Source organism: Poecilia formosa, unplaced genomic scaffold (genome assembly GCF_000485575.1).
Source record: "Poecilia formosa unplaced genomic scaffold, Poecilia_formosa-5.1.2 Scaffold426, whole genome shotgun sequence".
NCBI lineage: Eukaryota > Metazoa > Chordata > Actinopteri > Cyprinodontiformes > Poeciliidae > Poecilia > Poecilia formosa.
Window position 1 is genome coordinate 406,798 of NW_006800365.1, and position 20,617 is coordinate 427,414.

At 37.5% G+C, this 20,617-nt stretch overlaps 2 protein-coding genes across 6 annotated transcripts in view; both read right to left on the minus strand.

The window, feature by feature from the left end:
• med30 (mediator complex subunit 30) overlaps positions 1-11,286 on the minus strand; it is a 47,875-nt gene extending 36,589 nt beyond the window's left edge. Inside the window, exons 1-3 of one of the 5 annotated variants that reach the window (XM_007577047.2) lie at positions 11,174-11,285; positions 10,518-10,800; positions 7,035-7,193 (exon numbers count right to left, since the gene is read on the minus strand). In XM_007577047.2, coding sequence (XP_007577109.1) covers positions 7,035-7,193; positions 10,518-10,697 — 339 coding nt within the window. In that variant the 5' untranslated portion in view covers positions 10,698-10,800; positions 11,174-11,285. The other 4 variants (XM_007577050.2, XM_007577049.2, XM_007577048.2 and 1 more) reach the window with 4 other exon arrangements.
• A 2,392-nt stretch (positions 11,287-13,678) lies between these two features.
• On the minus strand, positions 13,679-20,593 carry slc30a8 (solute carrier family 30 member 8). The gene is made up of 9 exons (XM_007577053.1): positions 20,047-20,593; positions 18,668-18,828; positions 18,170-18,316; positions 16,510-16,663; positions 16,227-16,390; positions 16,031-16,143; positions 15,112-15,217; positions 14,882-15,016; positions 13,679-14,138 (listed from the first exon to the last, which is right to left on the minus strand). The coding sequence occupies exons 1-9, from the start codon at positions 20,118-20,120 to the stop codon at positions 13,993-13,995; spliced, it is 1,200 nt and encodes a 399-aa protein (XP_007577115.1). The 5' UTR covers positions 20,121-20,593; the 3' UTR covers positions 13,679-13,992.
• Between the last annotated feature and the right edge of the window lie 24 nt (positions 20,594-20,617).

Genomic DNA, 20,617 nt, shown 5'->3' on the forward strand with positions numbered 1-20,617 from the left:
ATAATTACGTGCCTGCAGCCATTTTCACGTGCGAGTGTAAACTTTGAGTTAGGGGGCGTGGCCAGCAGCAGGTTATTAGGATTTAAAGTGACAAGAGGCCCTGAAACAGCTCCTTCTGTAAGAAACTCAAAAAACAGACTAAAATCTCATTATTTAAGAATTATTTTTGTGCAAAATGTTTCTCATAACCCACAGACTTATGCTAATCTGTTCAAGAAAGCATTATATGTCACCTTTAAGGTTTCATATTTATTGTAATAAAATCTGTTTTCAGAATAATCTGGATTTAATCCAAGAACTCAGAATTTTCATACTATTCTTTCTCGAATAATAAAACAGGCATTTTATTCTCATGTAAAGTTTGGATTAACTTGTGCTCTCATCTCACTCCCAGATACAATGCGTGACCCATCAGCTGTCTTCTACTCTGGTTTCCAAGAAGCAACAGAAAAAAGGGGGATCGAGTGTAAGCTCTCCAGCTCCGGCGGTCTGATTCGCCTTTCTGTGAGAGAAGGAGACAGCGAGTGAGAGATTAATTCATTTTTAAACGCTCTGTGTGCTTGACCTTGTCTGCTTGACACCACCAAGAGGCTGATGTGCAAGAGATTTCAGGCTATGGCAGCATTCTGGGAGCCGCCTGGGCCGCTGCATGCTTTCTGACGTCATACTGCCCCCTGCTGGTCAACACAGGGGGCGACGGGAGGCGAGAAGCAAGTTTAATGCACTTTTTTAAAAGTTAGATTGTGCAAACTAAAACGAAGCAACTAAATACCTAATTATGTCTTTTTGTAAGGGGAAATCATACTGATCTATGTACACCCTAGACGGCTCCAGTAGGGATTTTACCTACACTCATTTTGGGCATGAATATCACCATTTGGTGTTTTCTTTTGCTTCTTTTCTTGGCCGGATTATACAAATGACGTCAATAAATTATAAAAACAGGCTGTACACGTTTGGATTTATGTGGATTTTCTGTAATTACACAGGCTAAAATGTAATATTTGACAAAATAATCCTGAGCAATTTGCAGAAAAACATTTTCCTTCTGGTGTCATCCAGTTGAAAATCTAACATCCAAACTAGTGAATTTAAGGCAAAACTCCAGTACTAAGGCAGAGCTGAGGCCGTCAACACTCCAGATGTTTCCCGCTAGCTGGCGTTAGCTTCTCTGAAACCACTTCTAATGTGAGCTTTGGCTTATTTTGTTCTGTTGGAACATCCAGAGTTAAAACATCTGGCTGAACGTGAAAAAAATGGAGGCAGTCGGTTTTTATTACTCCATCCACTTTGTGCCACCATGTTTGACGATTGCTAAAATTTGACGCATCAAATATTATTGTAGTAATTATCTCAAATCAGCTCAGTCTTTGTCCTCTACAGTTTTAAGCAGGGGAACCAGAACTTATATTTAGTCTGAGTCCAAATCAAGGGGAACTTTGTAAAAATCTGTTAATAATCCAGAGGGTTGTATTTGTTTTCATTTGGTGCCTCAGATACTAAATAGTTTAGAACCAAACGTTTACTTCAAGTGAACAATTTACCACCTTTTTCCATGAAAGACAATGATTCAAAATCTGAGTGCAGATGTTACCTTTAGACCATTTTAAAACTGACTGAAATGAAAGACTTGCTGTTCATATCATTTCTGGGGAGAATTTCTAGGCAGTGTTACTTCTTCACTAAACCTTCCCCTTATTTCTTCTTCTTACAGGCCTTTAGGATGAATTCACACCAGGCTTGTTTAGTCCAGTTTAACCAAACTCTGGTTTGTTTGTCTAGAAAGTTCAGTTCGCTTGCGGAGTTGTGAATCAAACTGATGCGGACAAAGAAAGCAAACTTTGGTCTTAGTTCAGCTGAAGTGAACTGTGGTGCAGTTTGAGTGACTCTGTGCATAAAAGCTCCAAAAGTAAAAAGTGGATTACAGCACAGGGCATTCTGGGTAAATACAAATAAAACAAACACACGACTGGCTGAAGAAATGACTCTTGGTATTTTACCAAAGACAAGAAAAATCCTACCAACCACTAAAAACTGAAGCTACTCCATTTTTGTTTGCATTTTGCACAGAAGGAAGTTGCGCTCATGTCTTCTTCAGAGGTTTTTGTGTCGTTTCCTTCACTGGTTCATGGTGTAGCGCCACCACAGGCGAGAAAAGGACCAGGTTTCTCAAAGGGTTAGTTGTGTTTGACAGAGTGCAGTGTGAATTTGAACCACAGCAGCTGAAAATGCAGCAAATGTAGCAGCTTTTCTCCCCAATCGAACCAAGTCTACCAGACTGTCAGGTGTGAAAACACACCAAGTGTCTAAAGGTGTTATTCACAAATGGGTGGAAAATGGAGGCAGATTGGTGCAGCATCTGAAAACAAAGAACTATTAAAATGGCTTAAATCTCAACCTGTTTGAAATTATTTACACTATGCTTAAAAACTAGATCTGTGCCAAAAGAAATCCCACAAGATCAAAAGACTTCTGGAAGAAATATCCAACCAGCAGCTTGTGGAAAGCAATAAAAACTGGTGAAGGTGTAATTTTAGGAGTACAGGGACTGTACGTCGCTTGTGTTTAGAGAAACTCCTGTAAAATAAAACTTATGTATGAATATATCCAAATTACTGACTGGACTGGTATGAAACAAGCTTAGTTTATACAAGAAAAAGCAAAACTATTCCTGAAGGAACAAAGTCGCTGTGGGCAAAAACAAAGTTAAGCAAACATAATGGAGCCTCTCCAAAACTCAGACCTTCATAGCAGACAAGATGATAAACACAGATTAGGCTGGAGAACCTCCGAGAAAACACTTTTTCACTCCAACTATTTTGGATAACTTTACTATAAACAGCCCAAAGTTTTTGGTTAATTTCCGATTAGCCTGAAGCTGTGCAGCTGCTTGATGACTGAAGCGATCAAACTAATAACCAGAGCGAGAGGGAAACAAGCAAAACAAGAAAACCTGGAGGAAGAGAGGGCAGAAAGAAAGGTTCGTAAAATTCAAGCACTTTTCAAGGCAAGCTGCTCAAAAATGAATACAAAAAAGAGACTATTTACATAATTTATTACGTTTTTACTAATGTCTTATAATAGTATTGTATATTCTGCAGTAGGGATAAGGGAAACTAAAATAAAACAAAATATGTTTTGAAATGTTTCTCACACACACACCTTGTATACCTGACTGGTCAGAGAAAAGTTACAAAAAAATCTTTATTAAAAAATGTTCTTGCCAAGTTTTCTCGAATTTAGCAAGCAGAAATAATTTAATAACCTAAATGAAGATAAATTTGGTCTGATTTAACTTCAGATGGCAAGAAAAAAAATGTGTTTAAATTATCTGGTTTCAACTGTAAATACTGTTTTCCAAATTTATGCTTTTAGTCAAACAATAGATTGCGAATTATTACAAAACTGCGCTGTTTGATTATTAAGCGTTTTAAGGACCAAACCTTGAAAACACCTCACCGAAGTTCAAGCATTTTCAAGGATTTCCAAGAACCCTGAAAAGGTCAAAGTGAAATATTTAAATCTAAACTAAAGACAAGAGGTGAAACATTTCACCCATTTGGGTTTCAAAAGCACCAATAAAAGATCAATAAAGGAAACCTTTCAATCCTGAGAGTTTCCTGGAAAAACTCCCAATCTAAACCGTGATCTTAGAAGAAGAAAGAAAGAACAACACTGACATCGAGTTGGACATTAAAACAATCTATAAGCTGCGTCCCAGAAGGAAAACAGAAATGTTTTTTCATCAGATCATTTAAGAGCAAAACCGATCCACATATCGAATCCTGAGGGTCGACTCTGGCAAAGGAGCAGGAAGGAAATAAAATGTGCTGAGTCCAGCTGGGAAAAGATGGATGCAGAGCGCTCTGTGCATGCAAGTCAGAGTAAATGTATGTGCCTGTGAGTCACAACCCGGGCCTCCTCTACAGAAAGATGGATGTGGTTTCCAGCCTGACAGAGAGGAATGAGCTAATGAAGTTCTCCAGGTTGCCTCGGTGAGACAAGAGGAAAAGGGCAGAGGCAGAAAAAAAGCGGAAACGGGAGAAAAAAGAAAACAAGTAATAAGAAAATAACAGGGTGAACGGATAAGGAGAGAGGGAAATGAAACCGCTTGACTGTTCGCTGCAGGAAATGACAAGAGCTGCGGCGGACTGGAGCAAGAGTGAAGTAGAAGAAAAGGAGAATTTGGTGCCTTGCAGAAAAATGTATGCTCCCTAAACCTTTTCCAGCCAACAGCCACAGACCTAAATGTGTTTTATTTAAATTTTATGTGACAGTCCAGCACAAAGCAATGAATAACTCTGAAGCAGAAGGGAAAAGGTTTCAGCAAAATGTGAAAAGTAAATCATGCACATCATTAATTTGGTGGAGTCGACATGCAAGTAGGCCTGAAAATAACCAATTCTGCTCCGCGATAAATTAGTTATTGCAATAAACACTAATATTTAAAGTAACATAATGGTGATGGCAAAATAATGCACATATTCTCAAAGATCTATAAACTTAAACTTTAAATTCTCAAACATTTAAAACTGGAACTGGAAGACATTTTAAAAATCCAATCCAAATAAACCACAGAAAAAACAAGTAAAATAAATTATGAACAAAATTATCTTAACAAAAAGTGCTAATCCAGTTTTTAAATTTTGCAAATAGAAATGATCGAGTTTGCTTTAATTTATCATGCGATTAATTGTGACACGCCAACATGTATGTAATTTAATCTCGTTTGAATCCATCAGTTTTCTAGAAAACTTCATGATTCAAACTGTATTATAAAGACCAAACAGTGAAGCCAGAAGTGTCCAAACATGTGGCGACAGGACTCAAAACCAGTCGAGTTAAAAGCAGTCAAAGGACACAAGGATTATTAAAATATTTTAACGTTACATTTAAATTGGTACCTTAAGTGAAACACTAACCAACATTTAGATGGAAACATTTAATGTTTCAACTGTTTGTCTTTGTAATGGAAACACTGAAATGTGCTCTACAAATACAATTTTATTTGATTTTAACTACATATTTTAACCAAAGTTTGGTTGTTGTTTGTAGAAAAATGGTAAATCTTTTTTTTAAAAAGGACAGAGTTTTATTTCAATATGTGCCAAATTATTAGAAACAGAGTATGATCCACATTTCTTCAAAAATCTTGCTTTATTTAGCCTAGTTAAGAAAATGGTGCGCCAAGTCTGCGTCCAAGTATAAATCTCTCGAGGCTGGAGGTCTTATTTCCTATAAAATTAAAATGAAAGCAATAAATGTGGCTGATAAAAGACGAATTCTGGGAAGGTTTTTTTTTTTGCCTGCATTATTTTTTAAAAGTGTTTTGCCTCAGTTAATATGCATAAACTGCCCGGAATGCTGAACCAAATTTGTGGTGTAAAGCCATACAAAATTAAGTTTTTTTTCTTAAATCAGCCATAAAGTATGGCATACATATGGAGTCAGTCCTGTTTAATTCCATCCTCTTAAATTGCACTGATTTGCACATCTGCTGGCTGAAATGTTTGCCAATCCTGTATTTAAAAACATTGAAGTCTGTAGTTGCAATGTGACGAAAAGGTTCAAAAGGTATTACATGTCCAAGGAACCGTAAAAATAAAAACTGGCCTGCAGAAAAAGGAGGAAAAGAGGTAATACTGAACAGAAAAAGGAAAAAAGATCAACTAATCATGTAAAGATGGAGAAAGACGGAGGGAAAAGCTGCAGCTAGCGCCAGCTGGAGAGGAAAGGAGCCTGATGTGTGCGCTCAGTCCAGCTGTTCATTAAACGGGTCTGCTGCTAATTAGGCTGCGATGAGGTCACACCGCTCCAGTCATTGATTCCACTTCCTGTTTCAGGCAGCCAATAGCGAGCTGCTGTCAGGCTGGCACCTGAATTTTCCCCAGGATGATAAACGAGGCAGCCGCTGGGCCAAAATCAACAACGCTCAGCCCCAGACAAACACGGTGAGCTAAGTTATTGGCTGGTCAGCGCCGCTCCGGGTCTCCAGGGGAAATGAATACACATTTAAATAAAGGTGGAGGAAGAAGGTGGAGGTCAGGCGGCAACAGCAGGAGGAAAATGTCGCCCTCATCGTGGATTTTGATTTAGAGGTGGAAAAACAAACCGCTGTCCAGATATTACTCAACACAAGGTTGGCATTAAACAGAAATTTGTTCCAATTTAAGACCCGTCTCCTCCCATATCCTCCATTTTTCCCAGTGGGAGACTGGAGACGAGGATTAGCTCTGAGGCAACCTGTAGAGATCGGGATGCGACTGCTGCAGCCGCAAATCCAATCAGAAACAGCGGAAAGCCAGGCTGCAGCGCTGCAGCACATGTGAAGAGCAATCAGAGTTCAAGTCTGAGTCTGTGATTTCACATGTACCAAAAGCAAACAAGCCTGCATGTAGACCAGAGCTGAACCATTTAAATGTTACTAATCGATCGTTGAAATAATCGTCAAGTAGTTTAGTAATTGATTAATCATTAATTGGTGCATACAGGCTGTAAAAAAAATACCGTTTGCAGGAACAAAAATGCAGTCAGATTAGTAATAAATTCAAAACTGTACAAAATACTTACAAATTTTGCACTTAAGATAAAAAATAAACCTTTTCTGTCAATTATGTGGCATAATTTTAGCTTCACAAATTCTGTGAAAGGTATTTTGTTTAACTGCAGATTAATCCTTAGCTACAAATAATCAAGCAAACAGGAGGAATTATGTGTTACTAAATTTTAGGTAATACAATATCTGTTTTATTTTAAAAAAACAAGATATTACTATTATTAATTTGCATCTTTTAATATATTTTTAAATGGTTAAATGAAAATTCTGCAAAATATGTCAATTTATTTTGTTCAAATAATCAATCGTCAAAAATAATTAGTGGGATAATAAATAGCAAATAAGTAAATATAAAGCAGAAAAAACTAATCCTGTGTTTTAGGGGAATAAATACATGACATGAATTATAGAGGGTCAAATTTATATATTTTAAATCAAACTGTGTTAAATGTAGTAACTCAATCTGTTAACCTCTGACCTCTGGGGGGATGGGGTCCAGCCCGGCGCAGTTCTCGTTGCATTTGTCGTAGACCAGTCGCAGCTTGCGAAAGAGAACGGAAAGCATCCGGAGATGCTCCTGAAGTTTCCCCAGCCGGTCCTGATGCGTGTTGGGGTGATACGTCACTCCATTGGGTAGCTGAGAAGGAGAAGAGACACACCTGGTCAGAGACGCGCCCGGTCAGAGACGCGCCCGGTCAGAGACGCGCCCGGTCAGAGACGCGCCCGGTCAGAGACGCGCCTGGTTCATTTATCTGCCCCAAAGGATAAAATGAGGCAAAACTGTTTGCGTCATTTAAAATAAATTCAGGATTTATACCATATTTAATACCATAAATCCTGAATTTATATCCATTTCTACAAAAAAATACTTGTTTTTGCCTTCAAATGTTAGACAGTATAAATTTAAACATTGCACCTAAAATTTGTGTAAATTTAGGTGTGTTGCTAATTAGATCCACTAGGCACATAAGGAATGAAACTGATTTTTAATCTCAGTTTGATTATTTTTATTGATGTTCTCAAACAAGACTTTTGTACAATTATTAGTGTTCATACTGTAGTCTTAAATACAGCTAAATGCTGAAAAAAAAACCTTTACTGCTTTTATCCCATCCGAAATAAACAGAAAAAAACGTATTGCATTACGGTACGTGCTTATGCAAATAATTTATTCTTTATTTATATAATTCTTCTATAATCTGAAGTAATCTTTTGATTCAAAGTTGCGTAATAAAATACATGCATAGAATTTAGTTTCTACAATTTTACATCCAGGTATTCCATTCCCAAGTTGCCTAGTGTCACTAAAAAGCCTCATACCCAAAACTGCAAATACCTTTGACTTTTGGTCACATGGTGTTTGTTTTAACATACAACTAGAAGACATTAGTAAGCCTAAATATATATTTTTATTACAGAATATAGCTCAGGGTTAAGATTATTTACTAATTTTGTCGGCAAAATTAATACACATTTATTCTTCCATAAACCATGTGCAGTTCACCTTGATCACTCGACTGGTATCGAATCACTTCTAATATTAATCTTAGAATATGTATCAATAAACATTTGTAGCAGTCATACACCAGCCTGGTTGCATTCGTAAAATAAGATGCATGAAGCTAATTAGCTTAGCTAGCATCTGAAGGGTTATGGATCCAACATATTTTGAAATAAACAACAGAAAAAGTTGTAATTTAATTACACAGCTCAGATCTTCTGGGGCGTAGCTAACTTGCTTATTTAATGCAGCTTCACAGAAAATATTCTTTTTACGAGATTAAATCCCAATTCAGCATCATCAAAACAAAGTCTTCCACCACGGCTGGATGTTTTTTTTTTTGTTTGTTTTTTTTCCAAGATTACTGGCATTAAACTACAATGGTGTTAAAAGCAACAATGTATTCTTTCATTGAGAGGATCAACAAGCCTCTGAGGCTCCAATGTCTGATTATAAACATCCTACATAACATGAACAAGCCTGCCTGCAGGGCAAACAAGGAGACAGAGAAACAGAGACGAGACAGGAATAAAGAGTGCGGAGGAGAGAGGATACAGGAAGAATTTTTATTAGCAAGACAGTCTGTGATCTAAAGAAACAAGTCACAACAATGTTGTTTGTGAATTCTGCTGAGCAAGAAGAATGCTTGTTTGGCTCTGATGCAAACATGCAGCAGGGGACTGAGGACGATGGAGACGTTCAAGTTGACCTCGACTTTAAGAAAAACCAAAACTGAGCAACAACCAAATAACTAAAAAGAATCAGGAGAAGAAATTTAGATATCAGCCTGACCTCAGAGAAAATGACGACGGCTATTCTTGTAAACAGAGATGGGTAGTAACGAGTTACTACCCATGTGCCAGTTAACTTCAATGAAGAAAGAGCAAAAATGTATGACATAAACCTAAAGTTTATGTTAAAGTGAGACTTCTTGTTTGTACACAGGCTTTGTTGTTCTGATGTTTTTTATCTGCTGGAGGTCAATAAGATACAACAAACACTATTTATTATCACTGAAAGTATATTACCCTGCTCTAATGTTCACATTACCTACTTAAGCATTAGCTTTATGTAACATTTATAACTGAAAAAGTTTCTCCTTTTTCAGTTATAAATGTTTTTCTGCCAAAATGTTGCTTTAGTTTTAAAAATGCCACATTTTCATTTTATATTGTGTGTTTAATGACACCATTTTAAAATAGTAAATCAGATTTTTTGATCAGTTACTCTGTACTTATGTTGCCTTTGTTTCAAATACTCATTTCTTGAAAAGCTACTTTTTACCTTTACTTGAGTAAAACTTTAGCTACTCCACCTATTTCCACTTGTAAACAAAATAAGCCGCTAGCTAAAAACCCCAGGCAAGAGATGAATTCTGTAAAGATAGCAGCATTTATTCTTCAGAGCCCCTCTAATTGTTTTGATATAATTAAAACTCTGTTTTCAGCTACAGCTTCATGGGCGACGAAGTGGAGGTGGTTGAGGAGAATAAATATGTCGGTGTTCACCTTAAGGGACGGAGCAGACAGTACTGAACGTTTCTTAAGGAAACCTCAATCCTTCAGTGTTTACAACCAGATGCTGCACAGATTCAACAACCTGATCTGTTCTGGGACTACTCTGGAAGATCTGGAGTTGGTGAAAAGAGATTCTTCATAAAAATCAAGTACATTTGATTTTTACAAAGCAAACGCTTCATGAGTCTGCGTTAGAACAACCATGTCTTCAGTCAGAGGCTTCTCTAGATCTGTTGTAACAGAGACTGCTACAGGAGATTCTACATGATCACAGCCATCAGCATCAGAACCTTGTGAAGTACAAATTACAATGGATGGATTTGATAATTACACCAGAGCAGTGATTATTATTATTATTGTGTCAAATGAATTAGCTTTTTGGCTGTCAAAACTTATACAAAAACTCATAAAACTTGGCAGATGCATCAGGCTTGTATGACAATTACATATTATAAGTCCAGGAAAAGTGATAGTTGGACAGACAGACGGACTGAACTTTCAAACAACGGCATTTTTTCTCTAACTTCTTCATTTAACGCTGTTATCTCCACAACGATAATGTGGAAGATGCTTAAAATATTTTAAACTAGGTGTTTTCTAATGTACCAAAGGTGACTAAATTATTACAAGTTCTACTTTATTCCTGTACTTAAAAAAAAGTATATTAATTTTGGGGTCGCACTAAGCCAAGTTGTCATCATCATTTGTCAGAGTGATATGTGCATTGATTTCGGTAGAACCACTGGACAAACATTAAAAAACATCTAATCCATAAAGTTTTTACACATGCTGAACAATTTCACGACATAGTGAGTTTCATGGACTATGAAAAGGCGACTAAAGTCCAAAATAACATCTCTACTAACTTATAGGAGCTCTGAGTCTTGAAAGCAAATTAGAAAGGAAAAAAAGTGACTCAAAACGTGAGCAGGTAGAAACAGACCTGCATGTTCCTGAGTAGCTGAAAGATCTCCATCGTCCTGAGGACGATGTCTTGGACAGTCTCCTGGCCGATGCGACACAGTGAGGAAGTGTTGACATCTCTAGCAGCCTGGGTCTGCTGCTGCTGCTGGGGGGGAGGAGGCTGACCAACGAAAGGAGGCACTAGAGGAGGGGTCGTCATGGAGACGGCAGGTCAGGATGCTGAAGGAGGAGAAGGAGCAGCAGGTGTGGGTCCGGGTGGAGTCTCCTTTAAGGCTGAACTACATCAGCACAAATTTACATTCCTTCAATAAAAGGAAAACTCAATCCATATTACTGGTTTAATTGGAAACAGAACATTTTACATCACTATAATTAAAATACAAGCAACTCTACAAGTTTAACAGCTGTTACACACACTAATCGTTACAATACAAGACAGACATTACATTTTAAACAAGTTTTACGTTAGTTAATAGCTTTAAAATGTTATTGTGGACTTTCAACAGCCCTTTGTCGTAATAAGTAACGGAAAGAAATTGTTGCCTAAGCTAACTCAAACCATACAACTTCATCTTCGTTTGCTTTAGTGTGCTCAAACTGACCCGACGCGACAATAAACGCAGCATTTTACTGAATATTGATGTTAACAGCTAATTAAACGGCGGGTGATGTTACCTTTGAGGTGGTGATTTTTCACTTTCGTTGACATTTTAAGCCCTGCAACAACAAACAAGCTTCTCTTGAGCACAGCTGCTGCTAATTGTATATCGCGAGAGTACGTCGTTCCAGAAATCATGCAGTAAATTCCAGAATAGGGGCGCCGCTGTCTTCTTTCTTCTCCTGGTTCCCTTTCTTCGTCTTCTTTCTGGTTATTTTTTCTAGATTTAGTTATCATATAAAGTATTATTCTCTAATATTGATGATAGATTCCGCATTTTTTCCCTGTATGGGACAAATGTCTTGTTGAAAAAGCATCGCGCACTGCACATTTGCTTTGGTTAATCTTTATGTATTTTTTAAACAGAGAAACAGCGCCCCCAACTGGTATGTCATTTGTATAACATTAATCGCAACACATGCTAGACAGCTTGGCACCAGATTCAGTTTCCCATGTCTGCGACGCCGCCATATTGGGAGGGTCAACTTGTCGTTTTTCAGTACTCAGAGAACAGGAACTGAAACTTTTCTACAATAGTGACTGCATACTGAAAATATTCTTTGTATAGCCAAAAAATGAATTTAATTATGTTTTATTGTATGAAAAAAAGCCTTGCTGACTAAGATCTGGACTAATTTAGTACAATACAGCAGAATGCTACAAACCTATTGAATGTCTACTATGACCAGCTCTATGTTAAATGTGCTTCTGTCTTTATTTGTACAGATTTGAAATCACTTTCAGAAATGTTGTTCTCATTCTGATTGTATAAGATTTTTATTTAAAAAGAGAAAGATTTGTCTTCTGGCTTGAAAAGTATCCTATTGCAGAATTCCTATTATTAATTTAAAGTTCACCCTTTAAAATTCTGTCATCTGACAAGTTTGTGTAATCAAAACCTGAACTGTTTTTTTTTTATTAAAGAAATCGGCTTTTACTCTGCTAAGAAAAGGTGTAAAAATACAATCTTGCTTGTGTTGCCACAACTTCTTAATTAAAAAAAAACAACAGAAGGTTGACTTGAAGCAAAATGCACGTTTTCTTTCCCTTCCTGAGCGATTTATCACTGCAAAGCAAAAAGAAAGAGTCGATCATAGGTAGATTTTTGCTGGGGTCAAACCTCAAGGAGTAAAAAATGAGCATCAAAGATCTTCATCTAAATCGTATCATTTTCATATTTGCACATCTTGTCACCTCTGCTTGCCTCAGCCAGCATACTGCACCTGAAAGAAAGCAGCTGCTTTTACCTGCAGCTTCAAAACAGATAAAACTGGAAAGAGCTTCACTGAACGGCGTCAGTGGTGCTGCAGTCTGAACAAACACCTACTATATATCCAGATAGAATAATAAAAACAGGAAACAGGCTATTTTAAAGTAAAAAATAACCTGGAAATTAGCTTTACAGGTCATCACTTTAAAGAAAACGTAGTAGTAATTATTAGCTTAAGGGGTATCAGCACTAAAAGGGATTATCTTTGCACTCTCTAGTGCATTACTCATGCTTTAATTAAATATGTGGCTCCTCCAGGGAAATACACTGGAATGAAGAGAGAGCAGTGAGTTACTCTGAGGGCAGCTGCATCTAAAGTCCATTCAGCTCTTCAAAGCAAATTCACTTGAAAGAGCTGGGATTAGAGTTAAATATTCATTTAATGGGCAGTAAAATGATGCAAAAAGGGCATTTAGTGACCAGTTAGTATCACTTTAATATTTCAATTTTATGCTACAGTAATTTTAGTTTTCCTCATAATTAGATGGCATAAAGAACAATTAATTTAAATTTCAGTGTTGACTGAGTGGATCAAATAAAACATTTAAATAATTGTAATAGTTCATTAAGTTTTACAATGTAAAAAATACATATTTTCTCTTTAAACCACATGTATCAAACTCGAGGCCCGTGGGCCAAATCCGGCCCGCCGTAGCTATTGTAATGTGCTTAAATATTACTTCATGAATCAAGTCAATTGAGTTTTTATCCATTTACTGCCAAATTATATCAATCAGCCCCTACAGTTTATTGCAAATTATTGTGGAAATTCACACAAAACCAACAAATGCCCCAATTCTTTTGCACTAATAATTGGGAGCTTATTGCAAATTTTTCTCAAAAATTGTCACAGGCTTTTTTACTTGTACTAAACAGCTGCTTCAGTTTTAATGTATGTCATATTATAATCCATAATCTATACAGCGAGTAATAAAAAAGTCGCATTTACCAACATAAATAAGCGCAAATATCCAAATATTTCCAAATTAGTACCATAAACATTTTGAATTTTATTAAAAAAATATATTTAAAAAATCACAAAAAGTATCACAAAATCCTGGCGGGGCTGAATAGATGTTCAATATTACTTAATTTTAAGAATTAATTGATATTTTAACAGTGTGAACAGGTTTTATCAATACTTTCTGGCACAACCGGCCCTTTAAGAAAATTTAGGATCTTCAGTTGGCCCAAAACTAAAATGAGTTTGACACCGCTGCTTTACTGCTATCATGCTAACACATACAGCATCTTCCAAAAGTGGTGTTTATTTGTATTCAGCACCTTGACTCAAAACATTTTTTAAGAATCAATAAGCTATAAAAGACACTCAAAATTTTAAATTCAGAAAGAAGAAAAGAACAAATTAGTTTAATGTGATTTTTTTGCAATAAGTCAAATTATTAAAGCTTGTGCCATCCTCATCATCATTAAATACCCACAATTATAGGAATTAGTACAAAGTGCACTTAAAATACAGCAACGTAAGTTTGTCTGAGACGCTGAAGTAAAAGAAAACGTTTCCCGGCCGTCCTAGTTGCTATGGAAACGAGTCTCATCGGGTTCCTAGTTTTGAGGATTTTCACACAGCGTACATCCAGGCTTCAGGTCAGCCTGCCGCTCCATTTGAATGGTAATGGAGTGGAAGTTGTAGGAGGAGAAACAGGCCTGGGTCATTTCCCTCAGGATGGTCTGGGCATCAACCGAATCATCTGGAGAAACAGAGAGAGACAGAAAACACCACTTATAATTTATTTATTCTACGTGTAACTGAAATGCTGTTAACATCTAAAGTGAAGAGACCAATACAGCCGAGAGTTTATTACAATAAACACATTTTTAAAATTTTATATAAGGTATATTTTAGTTCGAAAAAGCAAAAATGTGACTAGGTGGCCTTTTTATTACGTAGGATTGGATGATTTGGCTAAAAAAAGTTTGGTTTCGCAATATTGTCTTATCAGTCAATATTGATAATTATTGATTTTTGTTGTTGTTTTAAACAAACTGCTGGCCTGACTTCCCTGTTTTATCCACAGTTTTCGCTTTACTCTGCTGTTTTTTTATTTTTAAACAGTTATGACGTGCAGCGGTGGAATCTACTGTGGCAGTTACTCAGCAGGCTGTTGCTAGGCAACCAAAGAACGTGCGAGTTGCTAGGTAACCAAAGAGCAAGTGAGTCAGTTGATTCCACTAACTGACTCACTAGCTTAAGTTGAGTTGCTAAAACCTTTCCTCTGCTTATAGCTCCCAGAATGCAGTGCAGTTCAGTGAAATTGCTGAATATTTTATCAGACGCATCATCTATCAATACTGATCCCATGTCTAATCTGATATACGTTACTGATTTATTCTCCAGCCATATTATGATGTACTGTTTTGAACCACATTGCCAACTCTAACAACTAATTGAAATACAAAACAATCTGTGAAATAAATGACTGACTTTTCTCACCTATTGCTATGTGTGCAGACAGAACTGCCTGATTCATGGTGAGCGCCCAGATGTGAAGGTTGTGAACTGCTTTGACTCCGTCTACAGCTAACAAACGGTCTCGCACCTCACTGTACCTCACCCCCGATGGCGTACCTGCGACACAGTTGGAAAAAACAACAAAAGCAAAACTGAGAGAAAATGAGCCAAATCTATGATAATATATACTAAAAGAATAGTGATGGCCTTACCCTCCATTAGAACAAGAAGGATGTCCCTCATGATGGTGAAGGTGGTGCATAGGACCAGAATGGAGAACAAGAAGGTGCAGATCGGATCTGCGATTTTATATTCTGGCTGGAAGTAAAAATCATTAAAAAAAAAAAAATCAAAAAGCATAACTTAATACATAGCTATGTAATGAAAAACTACATTTTATTTTATTTAATGAATAAATTAGATCCCTCTTTTAAGCAGAAAAGCAAATCATCTGGGTGAAATCCTTAAAAGGGCAGCTGCAATGAAAACAAATCTTTTGTTTTGGACTGGAGACCATTCCCAAAGCAGGAAGTGGATCATGGGGCTACTGTGGCTGTTGCTCAGCAGGTTATTGCTAGGCAACCAAAGGACGTGCGAGTTGCTAGGTAACTCACAGGCTAGAATCTGAAACTAGCGGAAGAAATGACTCATGGACTTTTACCAAACGCAAAAGAGAAATCCGACAAACGCTAAAACCTGACGCTACTCCACTTTTGTTTACATTTTGCAAAGGAGGAAGTTGCGCTCAGTGTCTTCTTCGGTGGTTTTTGTGCTGTTTCACCACAGGCGAACAGTGCAGCGTGAAAGCGAATCACCAGCAGAAAATGTAAAATAATGTTGGTTCCCAATCGAACTGAGTCTGCCGGACTATCAGGTGTGAAAACGCTCTAAAACACACAAGATTATCATTGAGTTTAAATAAAAGCTTTATGAAAACTATTAAGAATGACCATTTAAGTAATTTTCAAAGATATAGTAGTTTCACAATAACTACTTTTAATTAATAAAATAACACTTGAGATGAGGGAAAACTTGCATATTTCTATTTTAAATCTCCATTTGCAGTTTCTACCACAGAAAAAACTCTTTAAAGCAGAGTTTGAGTTTGAGCCCAAATGCAGAATAAGATACCTTGAAGAAGATGATGATGGCACTGACGAGCACGCTAACACTTTGGAGAAGGTCTCCCATCACATGCACAAAAGCTGCTCGCACACTTGCATTCGCCTGCTGAGCCCTCTTTCCTAACACATATGAAAATAACAAACATCCACATCATATTACGACATTTTAGTGTCTCAGCTATGTTGCTGTTTTTCAATCGTACCGTTGCCCGCATGGTTTTCTTCCATGTCTATGCAGTCGTTTGAATAGATGTTGTTTGGGCTCTGAGTCTTTTCTTTTCCTCTCTTGGGACTGTGACTGTGTCCGTGTGAGGCGAGTCCACCGTGACTGTGGCCATGACCCGACTGGTGAAGGGTTAAAGCCATTCTGTTGGGAAATAAGGACCAATTTCAATCAGCGCTATAAGAAATTCTGTTCTTCAACCTGTTAAAGAACAATTATTGAATACTTTAGCATAAACAACAACATTCCTCCATTTTACTCACATAATGTTGGCCACCACTGCACAACCTGAGGTAATGAGCATCACATGGCCCTCGATCTCATAGTCATCATGGACGATGCGCTCCACAGCGAGATAAACCAGCACTCCTGTGACGATCCAGATGGTGAAAACTGACAGCAGAGCACCCAAGATTTCTGCATGGACAACGAAACAACGTCGCAAAGAAATCAGGAGAGAATTCACCAGAAAACATAATCAAACATCGACCAAATGGCTAAGGGGCAAGAAGTTGACCTTCTTTTACCAGGTAGTTGCTTCTATCCTAACCTAAACTACAGTTTCTGAGAAATGTTTTATCATGAAAGTGCATCAATTCTCTTTTTACCCATGGAACATTAATTTGGCTGGTAGTGATTTAAAATTCAGCCTAAAACTGGATCTGGAGATGCTGCTACTAAAATGAAATTGGTGCAGGATGAAAAAGATGCCAACTTGAAATTGGGGCAAGATGAAAAAGATGCTAACTTGTTATTATCAGTTAGTTTATAACCATGAAGTTAATTAACTACATGCAACTGTTGTGGAAATTTTTCTTTTACAGAGTGAGGAAAAACGGTTTCAAAACCCAAAGAACAAGAGAAAGAATATATTCTTGTAGATGCTAACTTGTTATTATCAGCTAGCTAGTTTATAACTATGAAGTTAATTGACTACGTGCAACCAACAAGCAAACTTTCCATCCACCCTCTTAAGATATTTAGGGCCATTTAAAAAAAATAAAAAAAAACATTTATACACCTGGAATAAAAGTAAACTCCATACAGAAAGAGCTTGAGGGATTCATAACCAGAGCCTTATTAATGCAGCACAAGTGTATTAACAACTGCATCCATTAAAGAAGCTAGCATGTAGCAAATTAGTAATCCATCTCGATTTTTAGTTAACAAGGATCTGACCAGAAAAAACAACAAAAAAGGAAAAAACAAAGATTCGTGGCATCGTTCCAGTAGCAGTATCTGGTCATCTCACAGTCCTGTGTGTCCCCAGGATACCTGCACAAAAGGCTTGACGTACAACTGCATTCACCCTGGTGCAAGTAAGCTAGCTGGGTAGATTGCTAGCCAGCAAAGTAGCTAGCATGTAGCAAATTAGTAATCCATCTTCCTACTTAGCAAGCAAGCTTACCAGGGGATTGTTCTCATTTTGGAGAAATAGAATGGGTAGAAAATGTTTATATAACATGTAGAAAATATGCAAGAGAAAAGAAATGGAAAGGCCAACTGGCATTTCAATAACAATGGTTAATATTCCAGGGAAGCCTCAATTACAATGTATAATCAATGCACTTAGTTAGCTGAGAGAATTGTATATATTTATATACTTGTTTATTCATTTATGTTTATTAAATAAAGGTATTGAAGATAGGGTAAGTTAAACCTCAATTCAGTTAGCTAGCTAGTAGAAACTGCTAGCTAGCAAAGTAGCTGCAGGCTAGCCAATTAATTCTGTAGTAGTCATGCAACCAGCAAGGTCTGTTGTTAGCAAGCGGATAATTAAATATATGATAGTCACAAAATTGTGTTTTCATATTTACAAAGAGTGTGTGTTGTATTGTTGTATTAATGATTTCAAACTAAATGTTGTTGGAAAGGAAACATAAATGCAACAGATGCTGTTGGACCCGTCCTATGACTCGGTACCTGCACGATACCAGCCGTAGCTGAGCCTTTGTGTGACAGGTTTAGAGGAAAGCCAGAGGGAAAACAAGCTAATGACAAAGCTGGCTAGGTCAGTCAGAAGGTGAGCTGCGTCCGTCATGACCGCGAGGCTTCCTGCCAAATATCCTCCTGCAAAAAGGAAAAATTTAAACAATTACTAAGGGTCTGTCTACATTAGCATCAATATTTTGTAACTCTAATGCTTCCAGTTGCATTTGACCCCTTCTACATGTGGTAACTGGACATTTTGGAGTAAAAATAGTTGTTTTTTGAAGGATGCAGGAAAAGGAAAGAGAAAAGACAGGAGGTGGAGATGTAATGAAAAGTTGAATAAAGAAAATGAGAACAGAACAGAGTTAAAAAGAACAAAAGGACAAAAGCTAATGGTCAAAATTAACCAGTATTGTCAAAGAACACTGAGAAAGACTTAGGATGAAACTAATAAAGCAAGAAAAGGGATTTAAAAAAAAACAAACTTACCAGCAATCTCGCCTATCATGAAGAGCAGACAGATGATGGAAACAACGTACAACCTCCTGCTGGCAACTTTTTTCTCCGTCTCTCGGTCCTGCTGAGCGAAGCTGTTATCATGGCAATGCTTGAAAGTCCCATCTTTCTGCAGTTCTTCATGGTTTGGCACACTGTAATCAGAAAACTCTGCAATGTTACAGAAAGTTAGAAGGCTGAAATAAATTCATCCCCAAGAAACAGAGATGGGGACGATTTCATTAAAACGCTGGAAAAACTACAACCCCAAAAGTCCAGAGAGAGTCCAACTGGAGATGGAAATGATCTTCTGAACCCGCCGAACTATAAGATGGTGAACCTGCACCAACCTCTGCCACACTGATGAGGGGAAACAAGGTTGGCTCCCCGTGCAAAATATATTTTTACACACATCAATGACTAGTTTGGTAAGTTGACAGGGAAAAATATTTATAATCAGCATTTCAGGACTACAGAACACGCTTAAAGGAGACATATTATGCTTCCTTAAACAGGTTAGGATGTTTTTACACAAAACAAATCATTTACAAACAAATAATTCTTAGATAATGAGGTTTTAGTTTGCTCAGTTCTGCCTATTCTGAGCTCCTTCCAGAAGGAGCTGTTTTAGGGGCTCCTGTCACTTTAAATCCAAATAATCTGCTGCTGGCCACGCCCCAACTCAACGTTTACTCACATGAAAATGGCCGCAAACAGATGTACAGCGATACAATGGTACATCTTTGAAAAGCATTAGCAGAGCCTCCTGCACAACCAACACTGCAGCAAGTGGTATATACTTTTACCTTTTTGTAAACTTTTTATACCTTTATTTTTCTCTTGCCTTTCTTTTGTTGTTTGTACTTCCTCTAACTCATGTAAAGCACTTTGAATCGCCTTGTTGCTGAAAATGTGCTATTTTAATCAAATTACCTCACCTGAAGGTGTTTAAGCAAAGTATGTGTCAGAGGGTTACCAAATCTGGTTATTGCAACTTTATTTTTGAGAAATTTTAAAGAGTCGTTTGTATTCAGTATCCATATTTAGGCTTATTAAATTGACTTAATTACAGTTTTATGAGTTTGAGACAATTAAAATGACCAATTATGTAAAAAAATTAACTGTATCTCAACCTCAGCCCTTAAATCTGAATGATCATTTCCCCTAATCAAAAGTGATCGAATAAATCGGTTGATCAACAAGCTAATTTAGGATAATTAAATGCAGGTTTTCCCACAGATCCCACATCAGTCCGGTGAGGAAAACTTTAAGTCACAGAAGAACACAAAAAATATTAAAAACAAGTGAGAAATCGCCTCTTTTTCAGCTTTTCCTTTGTAGAAATCGATATTCAATACAAAAGTTCGCCTCACCTTCCCGGGAGGGAGTACGCTTTGCTGTGTTCTGCCAAAATGTGACGTCGCTCTGGATCCTTGCTTTTGAACATCACTGGAGGGAAATATCAAACACCAATTTCCAATGAACAAAAGAAAACCGTTCACAGATTCAGATCCGCTTTCCTCTGACTGAAGCTTTGCTGGTTCTCCACACGCCGATTGCGAATATTTGCACCCATCCTACATTATAATTAGTGCAAATAACCAACGCAGCCGTGTGCAAATTGCAACCCGTCTGAAGAGGGAGGTGGTCGGGGTGGGAAGAGGTGGCGGTTCGACGTTGGGAGGATGCAGAAGTTGAAAGCTCATTGCGACAAAAACAGCCAGGGGAAACACTTGTGCAACTAAGTTGCCTCTTTCTTAAAGTGGAGAAACTGGTGATTGCAGCACCCACCCAAACTCTGCCCGCTTCACGCAGCGCCCCGCAGCAGCAGCCGACACTGCGGGGTTACGCAACCCGCTGGAAGTGCCGTGTGCCGCGTATTCCTCGTGCGGAATCACATGGTTCATCCGTGGATCCCCAAACCGGAGTCAAATTTATTTCACA

Excerpts from the sequence above, each read along its gene's own strand:
- slc30a8 (XM_007577053.1), bottom strand. The coding sequence starts at position 20,120 with ATGTTCAAAAGCAAGGATCCAGAGCGACGTCACATTTTGGCAGAACAC. Across the intron at positions 18,829-20,046 it reads GCGTACTCCCTCCCGGGAAG|TGTGCCAAACCATGAAGAAC; the intron begins GTGAGGCGAACT and ends TTCTGATTACAG. Across the intron at positions 16,144-16,226 it reads AGAAAACCATGCGGGCAACG|GAAAGAGGGCTCAGCAGGCG; the intron begins GTACGATTGAAA and ends CATATGTGTTAG.